Raw genomic sequence first — 10,165 nt, forward strand, 5'->3', positions numbered from 1 at the left:
CATACCTATATTTGCAGCATTCTGAACACGTAAGCCTTCCTGAGTATAGATACTCCAGACCCCAGTGGAGGCTGAGTCATGAGTCCTCACCAACCCCGAAAAGGAGACCCATGCATCTCCCCGCCCCCAAACTAGCCCCAGCCCCAGCCCCAGCCCCAGAGGAGTTAGGATTGCCCCAGTATGCAAAGCTCTGCACATAGAACAAAGACACATTCAAATAGCAGAGTTCTTCTTTAGAGAATAAATAAATAAATACACTCAAAAACAAGACATATATTTATAAAACTGGCCTATGACAGTGCGGTCGGGGATAATAAGGGTGCATTCTATCTCTACAGTTTTAGTGACCAGTACATATGTGGGGCAGTCTAAATAATGAATTTGATTAAAGACAGGATATGATCAGCCTTCTATGGTGTTGAAAGTTGGTTGTCCAATTTGGCTGTTGATTGTGGCTCAAGTTAATGGAAACTCTTTGGTGGTGGGGAGTGGCTTTCCTTTCAGATCACCCGATGTTAGTAGTGTCAATGCATTAATCATAATCTTTTGTTGGTCTTAGACCTCATCCTTAGTGAAGGCTCGGGGGCATCTTCCTCAGACAAAACTGTTCAGTGAGCAGATGGTAAGTGGGCCTGTGTTTGTCCCTTCATTTGGGAGGCAAGGGGAGAAGATAGGCCTGAGAGCCTCTTGGAAAGAGGTTGGAGGGAAGCTGTAGATGAGGGACTCATCTGTCACATTGTAGAATGCTATATGTCCAGACTCATAGTCTAAGAAAACACCAACCTTATGCACAGGCTCTCTGACATGTTGACCTTTCAAAGGTGATGAGACCCAAAGGCTATAATCATCTCCAATTTTTAAGCCTATGAGTGAGAAGAGGTCCCCCGGTGGCTTTGGGAGATTGCCTTTTCTGCTCACTGAGTCCTTGCAAATGCCCACCTCCCACTCAGTCTTGTTGCCCACCTCCACCTCCCAGTAATGTCTCCCACAGGTGAAGATCTGAGCGCCGAGCACAGTTGCAGACTGGTCAAATCGCTCTGGGTTGTCAGGTAAGTGCTGTCGGATTCCTCCATGTCTCACGCTCTTCAGATCCTCAGACAAGACAAGATAAGCATTGGCCGTAGCTGGATCCAGAGTTATGTCTGCTGCAAGAGGAGAAAAGAATGAAACCTCCCTTACATTCTTGAAAACCCTCTTATATATGTGGAATTTAAATTAAATTCTTAGTTTCCAATCCTATTTTTAAAAATATAATTTAGGTGAGTGTGGTGAGGATTTTTGTTTTGCTCAGAACAGAACCTCTGAGCCTTTCTTGCACTATTTCACAAACACCAGGAGTAAATTTCTAAAAAGACGTAGGTGTGAGTCATGGGGATGGTGACATTTAGCCTGCCTGAGAGGAGGGAGAGGAATCTGTGATACAATGGAATGTAAGTTGTTCTGTTTAGAGCATAAGTTTAAAACTCAGAGCTATTTATCCACACAGGGCACACTCTGTCATTTGTATTCACTTGAGCCAAGGTGGGTTGTGGTTCCTCAGCTGGAGTTCTTCTGAGTGGAGGTCACAGAGGAGGCCTCCAACCGTCACTGACCCCCAAGATAAGACTAAGTGCCCCTACCACACAATTTCATACTTTTATTTATAGATCAAATCCTAATCATCACTCATTATTTGAGATGAATGTCTGTCTCTTCAATTCCACTGAAAGTTCTATAAAAGCGAAGGCAAGCCTGTGTTATTCATCACTGTAAGAAAGCCTAGAACTGAAAAAACATGGTGCGGGGCACATAGTAGGCACTTATCAAATATCTACTGAATCCAAAGCTCATTAGACCTTCCTGTCAAATTGTCAGCAAGGTAAAGGTTGAAAACTAAGGCTAACCTGTCTTGGTCTCAGCCAGCCTAAAGACCTAGAGCATTCTAAAAGGATAGTTTGAGGGGTACCTGGTTGGCAGAGTCAGTTAAGCATCTGATTCTTGGTTTAGGCTCAGGTCATGATCTCAGGGTCTTGAGATCAAACCCCTCATCTGGCTTTGCACTGGGCATGGAGCCAGCTTGAGATTCTCTCCCTCTCCCTCTCCCTCTACCCCTCCCCCCTCCACTTCTCTGTTTCTCTCTCTCTCAAATAAATAAATAAATCTTTAAAAAATTTTTTTAAAGATTTTGTTTTTAAGATTTTATTCATTTATTTGACAGAGAGATACAGCGAGAGAGGGAACACAAGCAGGGGGAGTGGGAGAGGGAGAAGTAGGCTTCCCGCGGAGCAGGGAGCCCAATGCGGGGCTCAATCCCAGGACCCTGGCATCATGACCTGAGCCGAAGGCAGCCTCTTAACGACTGAGCAACCCAGGTGCCACAATCTTTAAAAATTATTTTAAAAATAAAAGGATAGTTTGAATTTTGCCTCATTAGGACTAAAAAGTTTAAGTAGCTTTATGCTAACAAGAACAGAGGTAGAAATGCAGAAACCCCTGAGGAGGTGTGTGTGTATAAGCAAGGGGAAGAAATGGACAAAACAGAACCGTAAAAACAAACAAGGGAAGTGCCAGGACTCCTTAGACAGAAAACAAAGGCAGATGAGCCATCAATCGAGTCTGCTTCTGTCTGCTCCAGAGTAGAGAGGGTCTGTGGCCCCAGCCCTCCCTGATGTTTCGTGCTGACTCAGGGTGCCTTTGCTGAGAGCCTGGCACCCAGATAGTGAATAGTCTCTGTCAGAGGAAACTGCCTAAGAACTCAGTTTTGCATTCCTTAGTATACCCCAAAGTTAACTCCACAGATCCCTGGAGGTTTGACACATCAGGCTGACTTACTGCTGAATTTTTTTAGCATCTCCCTCATTCCAGTGATGCGGCAGAGAGTCAGTTCCGTGGTGGTGGCCTCTGGACACTGAAGCAAGAGTGGCTCAGTCCTGCAAGAGAGCAGAGACCATCACTCTGTGTCCCCTGCACAGACCGCCTGACCTGCCCCAACATGCTCGTTTGGCCCCATCAGCTGGACACCCTCATCCCCACTCTCACAACCTGATCTCCACAGTAGTGCAGCCCTGTAACTTACACCCCTGTATCAGCCGGACACAGAATGCACACCTACCTTTCCAGTGTGCCTTTCACATCCTGAGGGTATAAAGGAAAGAGGGTTAGTATCAGTGCACTTCAATCTCTAGCAAAGCCAGAATCCAGAGACAGAATCTAATCCTTGGAAATCTCACAGAATCCACTTTCTTGGCTCTAGAACGCCTTGCGTGGGCGAGCATGTGCTGGAAAAACATCCCTAGCATCCTCCGGGGGCGAGGCGGGGGTGGGGGGGCCCTCCTATGAATAGGAGAGGGTTCTCAAAATGACTAGGCTAAGCCTGTGCTTAGGGGAAGTGGGTTGCTGGAAAATCACCAAGCCAAAGAGTAGCATTCTGTGGAACCCGTCAAGGAGGAGGAAGAACTGCGGTTGCATCCAGCTCCCACAGCGCGTGTTGACAAAGGCCCCAGAGAAAGCAGTAGCCCGGGAAGGCGGCAGAGCAAAGGCGGTGACGACTATGGGCTCCGTACAGAATACGATCACCCATTAGCTGTTTGACAGGCAAATTTCCTAAGTGCCGTGGGTCTGATTTATTAAACGAGTGCCACTATAAACCCGCATCATAGACAGCAAACCTGTAGTGCATGTAACAGCAATTAACTTCATCGGGTCTTTGTGAAGATGAAATGTAAGGTGCTCCTTCGACTGAAAATAACTGAAGAAGCTGAAGTTGCAGACAGAGCAGAAATTAGAGTCATCATCGGGCTTGGTTTGGCTAGGTATTCCACTGGATTTTTTTTTCTCTGTCTCTTCAAGACTTTATTTATACTATAGGACGTTAATTCTTAAGGAAAACTATTTGGGGACCGGAACTTAGTTTCTCAGGGAAATAAAGAAAAACTTACTTTGCGTGGCTTGAAAAAGTATGGGTTACTACATGTTGTTGTTGTTATTCCGTTGATTTTTCCCAATATTCTTACCTCAAACGGTTCTATAATGGAGCTCTGACACGTGGACTCTATCTGTTCAATCATTTTGCTCAGGCTTCTTATTTGTTGGGTCAGCTTGATCTCATTGTCCCTTAGTTTCTTCATGTTCTCTCTTTCCTCCTTTTCCAGTAACTGGAGCTGTAGCTGTTCCTCCTCCTTCAAAAACTGGTGCATTTTTCCATATTCTGACACAACAACCTGTTTACAGGCCTTTGTCTCTTCCTGCCACCAACACACGCACACACGCGCACACACACGTGCATGCGTGCACACATACACAAACAGGGATGACATAATAAAGTTAGCAGCAGAAATGCCTATGTAGATTCTTAATCCTTACAAAGTCCTAGAGTTCTGCTGTGACACACAACATATATTGTATTAAGCAATTGGGTGGATAGTGTGGTATTTTAGAAGGTATGTATGTATACAGTAGTAAACAAAACCAAAATTTCTACTCCCAGAAGGTGTCATTCTAGTGGGGGAAAAAAAACAAAAACAAAAATAAACTATGACAGGTGGTGATCCATTCCACGATAAAAAATAAATAAATAAATAAAGGACAAAAATATGAAAAAAGCATGTGTTCATTTATTTAATAAATATCCGATGAAAGTAGACATTGGATCACATCCAGAAATAGAGATGCACATCACAAATACTCCCATTTAAGAACTCAGTGTATTGGGAGAATCAGATACACACACATATTTTTTAAATGTCTAACTAAACAGTTAGCTCTTTGTTAGACACCTCGACTTCAAATCTGTGACTAACTCAAGTATTTGTTCAGGTGTACTAACCCAGACTATTATTTGGCCTTAATTTCCCTTTGTCTTTATTTTTTTTTATTTGCACTCTCTTTTTTCCCCAAAGCGTTTGAGATATTCCTTTTCTATGGATTTTCATCCTATGTTGTCTATAATTTGTAACTTTACAAAATTATAATCAGAGCCATAATGGAGGTAGCCATCAAGTTGTATGGGTGGACCAAGAAGGAAAAAAATAAATAAATAAGCAGGCCTGGGGATGGGGGAATTGTTTTAACTGAGTCTTGGGATTCCCAGGTGGACAAGCAGAAGGAAGCAGTCCAAAATAAGGACATTGCATATTGTAGGGCTGTGATTAGAAAATTTTTGTCTTTTTCCCCTGGTATTTCACTAAGTATCCCTTTAGTCCCTCTCATAGAATCATCTACAAGAAGTAAGACAGATACTGACCTTGCACAGTATTACTCTCTCCTTCTCATGGGTTAATATAACCTGGGTTTCCTTTCTCTTTTTATGCAAAAGACTTAGGATTTCCTGGAGTTTCTCCTGCAATAGAAACAAATTCTCTGTGGCAAATGAGCAGAGCACCAGTTTGTGAAGAAGCCTCAAGGACCAATAAAAACAAGATGAGTGGGATCTAACACAAAGGGTGAAGCAGTATCCACACCAAGTTTGTGGTCTGGTGCCTGGAGACCAGTACCCATAATTGTCACCAGTAGAGAATATTATGGGAATAAGTGATGGAACAGGATTTGTATTCTGAGATTTATATTGAGCAGCCAATCTTACTTTGTGACGCTCCTCAGCCTCACTCGAGGGATATGATCTGTTTATTCCATGACATTGAGTTGAGAAAATGTTTATACCCTGCTTATCCTCAGAGAACACCTTAGTGCCTGCCAGCATTCTCCCATAGCTGTCTTGTTCGCCCTCACTCTGCAGCACCTGGGATCGGAGCTGCTTGCCGATGCCAGCCAGCCTCCCCAAACGCTCATTGGGCTGGAAGTGTGGGCTCTCCAAGGTCCTCCAGCATTCAGGACAAGATAAAGGAGTGTTGTGTTCCTCCCAGCTCCTCAGGAGACACACTAGACAAAAGCTGTGCCCACACTCAGTGGTCACGGGGCTGGTGAAATAGTCCAAGCAGATGAAACAGGTCAGTTCTTCCCTCAGATTCTCCATCAGATCTGCTGTAGACGTTTTCTCCAAGAAAGACATCAAGGCAAGATCACGCCTCTTTTCTGGGATTAGAAAAGTCCTCCCTGATGTTCTATTGTTTTGAGTAACACGTGGGTGATCAGTTGCTATGCTGTTGATACGAGAAACTCTTACTCTCCTCTGTGCCTGATTTCACCAATTGACTCATACTCTCCCAACACAAAGCCAATTATGACTTAATGTGGAACCCTTGTACACTGGGCTCATCATCAACCCCAAACTTTTAAGGAATCTCTCACTGTGCAAGCCACATGCTGGATACTGAGGGTACTTGCTCCTAACACAGTTCTCCTTTCAAGAGTGGGCTATTGTGTGTGTGTGTGTGTGTGTGTGTATGTTTAAATACATAGCACCAGGAAAACATTTAAGTACATTGATTTTAGGTTGGAAGTTTAGGTAATTTGATGTAAGCCAGTACAGAGATTTAAGTTATGATGATCTCTAATAATATCTGAATTGGAAATATGGTCCAAATCTTTTAGAAAACTCCACTAATTGAATCTAGCTGAGCACCTGAAGGCAGAAAATTGTAACATATATTCCTTCTCTCATTAGGCCCTTTTATGTGCTTGACCAAATCCTAAAATCTTTTTGCTCCTTAATCAGGTACTTTGTGCTTTTATTTAATTTTATTCATCCCAACAAAATGAGAATGAGTCCCTTGAAATATTCCCTGACTTTAAACATACAAAGGATTACCAGAGTTATATTTATTGCTCTGCCCTACAGACCATGATACTCACCTCTCTGCTACCGTAGAAAGCACATAAAACATCATTCTTGTTGGAAGTTGCCTCAAGAGTCCACAACACTATGGACTGGATGGGAAAAAAAATTGTACTTTTGTAAAAATATAATTTTGTTCAGTTATTTTCACTCTTTGAAACTAGGCCTTCTTAAACCCCCTGTCAGTTCTTACTGAACAGAAATCCAATGTGCAGACATTTTTAGACCTATGAAAAAATAAATGTATAGTATAGAGACTGTGTACAATGACCACTGAGATTATGAGTGCCTTAACCTGTGAGTTTGCATTGCCATGTGCTCATGAAGCAGTACTTGTCATGGTCCACCACCTGCTGACTGTCTACCAGAAAGTACAAACTGAAAAGCTCTTCCTGGGAGTCGAGCTCGTTTCACCCTCCCATTAAGTTCCTCATACCTTATTTCTGTTCGTAGCCTATTACACTCCAGCATTGACAACCATCCTTGGGTCTCCATTACCCGCACTATTTCGTTGATTCCTTTCTGACTTTCGTGGTTCCCACTGATTCTTCTTTCCCACTTATCTCCAACAGGGTGTTGGGTGTTTTCTTATCTTGAACTTTTGTATTGTAAAAAGAGGTTTTCTGGACTGAAATGTTTTTTTTCCATGTTTCCTTCCTCCTAGTCAAAGCTCATCTTTCTGAAGTTATTGATCCAAATGTTTTAATCCTATGTCCTTTGTGTAGCATTTGTGAATTACTGAGATGAGAATTTACAAAAAACAAACAATAACAACAAAACACAGTAGAGTTATACTAATTTAGATAGAAACAGAAGTAGCACCAGTTTGGGATCATAAAACCTCTACTGCTTGGATTACTTCTAGCCTAGTAACTGAGGTACAGCTTCACAATATTGTTTAGGAATTAGTCTTAAGTAAGGGTCTTGCCAAAAAAAAAAAAAAATCGGTAATAACACTAATAGCCTCCACTGGAAAAAGGATTTATGAACTACCACCTACATTCAGTGTGTTATTCCCACACAAACCTAGAAGGAGACTTTAACACTGACCAGGATCATTAGAATAAGCCTTACAATAGGGATATGGTGCATCACAGATCTGGTATTCCATTTTGGAATGGGGAAACTGGCATATTCTAAGTTCAGGTCATACTGATCTGTTCCATCCCATGCCCCTCTTCCAAGGAAACTCCTTTCATAAACTCCTTAATACAATAACCATATCTTATTTATCAGTGACTAGAAGAATTCTTTGCACATAGCAAGGGCTCGACTTTGTAAATAAGTTGTAAATGAAACAATAGAGGAACCATATGCTTAAGAGAACCACAGTCTTTTATCTACCTGGAAACCAAGAAATTATATAGTCCAAATACTTTCTATAGATGGTGAAGAAAATTGAGATACGTTGAGTTGGTCCCCTGATTACTTGCTTATTACATGAGTCAGGTCAGGACTAGGAAACTGGGCCTCCTCCTACCTCCCAGTCATTCTCTTTTGTCCACATACTACGTTGCATCCCACCTGTTGACTTGTGAATAGTTGAAATTTTCCAGATATCTCAATAAAATGAATATTGCTCAAATGTTTCAGAAGGAAATGTGTGATGTTGTGACTGCTATCTCAAATCACTGGCCACACTCATTATTGGGGATGCAGATTTCTTTACCATCTCTCACAACACATTGACTGAGCTTAATTCATAGATGAAGAAATTCATCCATAACTCCTAGATAAAGAGTGGGCCAGCCATCCCAAAATACATTACACCCATCCTCAGGGCACTGCATGGCCAGACATGATTTCTGAGATCAACAGTTCAAAGAGTTTCTTCTCTGACCTGTCTCCTGCTGAGATAGGTGACAGTAGGAATCCCTAAGGCCTCCAAAGTCACAATTGTCGTCCACATGCTATTAGGGATGGAGCACACGGAAAAGATGAATCTTAAAGATATAGTGAGAGTATCTTTATCAGTGAAGGCAGTGGACTAGATGGGGGCTTATTTGAAAAACATATTGCTTGAAAGCCTGGTTTTAAAAATATGTCTGTCGTTTCATATCAGTGTGGAAAAGATAGATTATCCAACAACTGGTTTGGGACAAGTGGGGTAGCCATCTGGAAAAAAAAAAAAAATAGACAAAGTTGGATCTCTACCTAACAACTTATAGCAATGTGTATTCCAGATGTGTGTGTGTGTGTGTGTGTATTTTCCCCACTCTAGTCATGAATTTATACTCCTATTATTTTCCTTTGATTGCTTTTTTACCTTATTTATTTATATTATTTTATTTTTGAATGTGTTTTTGTTCTAGAGTACCCCACATCTATTTAGCAAGTAAGGAGCATATTTGTTAAATATGTGGTCAATTATTGTGTCCAAAAAATGAAGCACATCATAAGAGGAGATAATTGGTAACATAGAAATTTAAAATAGGCTGCTTAGAAAAGGCTTTTTAAAGCACACTTCAGAGCTTAGACACCACGAAAGATTAATAAATTTAAATAGAAATTAAACACTTTTATATAGCAAAGTAAATAAAATAACTTTATTTTTTAATTACAATCTGGGAAAGAAAATTTGGAACACATGCATAAAATACCTAATCATAAATTACAAAGAGGACTTACATGAATATATACTTAAAAATAATGGTTCTTCTTTAAAAAATGTAGCTTTTCTTATTACTATATAGCCATTTTAGAAATAACAGATCAATATATATATACACTGACATGATATGATATCCATTACATGATATCAATGGGAAAATACATTTTTGCTCCCACAAATAGTTTAAGCATAAATACTTAAAAAATAGGTTATATATGTATTTTTTTCCTATAAAAATGAGGTCATGCTATAGATATTGAAAATGTACCTGTGTATATGAAGGCAAAGAAAGAGTATGGATCTTGGGGTTCCTGGGTGGCTCAGTCAGTTAAACATCCGACTTGATTTCAGCTCAGGTCATGATCTCAGGGTTGTGAGATCAAGCCCCACATTGGGCTCCACCCTGGGCTAGAAGCCTGCTTAAGATCCTCTCTCTTCCTCTTCCCCTCCCCCACTGCTTGCACCTGAACACACACTCTCTCTCTAAAAAAAAAAAAAAAGGTATGGATTTCATGGATATGACACCAAAGGCAGAAGCAATAAGAGCAGTAATAGACAAATGGGACTACATCAAACTAAAAAGCTTCTGCACTACATGGGAAACAACAGAGTGAAAAGGCAACCACTGGAATAGGAGAACATATTTACAAACCATATATCAGAAAAGGTTGAGTTCCAAAATACATAAGGAAGTCCTGTAAATCAACAACAAAACAGAACAGAACAACAACAAAAAACTAATTACCCAATAAAAAATAAGGGCTAAAGACTTGAATAAACATTCCCCTGAAAAAGATACACAAAAGACCAATAGGTATATGTTCAATATCACTAATCATCAG

The 10,165-nt window shown here is 40.9% G+C and overlaps 1 protein-coding gene across 1 annotated transcript; it reads right to left on the reverse strand.

The window, feature by feature from the left end:
* Positions 1-534: 534 nt before the first annotated feature.
* Positions 535-5,986, reverse strand: TRIML1 (tripartite motif family like 1). The gene is made up of 6 exons (XM_035003835.1): positions 5,561-5,986; positions 5,222-5,317; positions 3,993-4,223; positions 3,092-3,114; positions 2,812-2,909; positions 535-1,145 (listed from the first exon to the last, which is right to left on the reverse strand). Exons 1-6 carry the CDS (start codon positions 5,984-5,986, stop codon positions 595-597), a joined length of 1,425 nt encoding a protein of 474 aa, XP_034859726.1. The 3' UTR covers positions 535-594.
* Positions 5,987-10,165: the final 4,179 nt, after the last annotated feature.

Source organism: Mirounga leonina, unplaced genomic scaffold (assembly GCF_011800145.1).
Source record: "Mirounga leonina isolate KUSES-001 unplaced genomic scaffold, KU_Mleo_1.0 Mir_128, whole genome shotgun sequence".
In the NCBI taxonomy this organism is placed as follows: Eukaryota; Metazoa; Chordata; class Mammalia; order Carnivora; family Phocidae; genus Mirounga; species Mirounga leonina.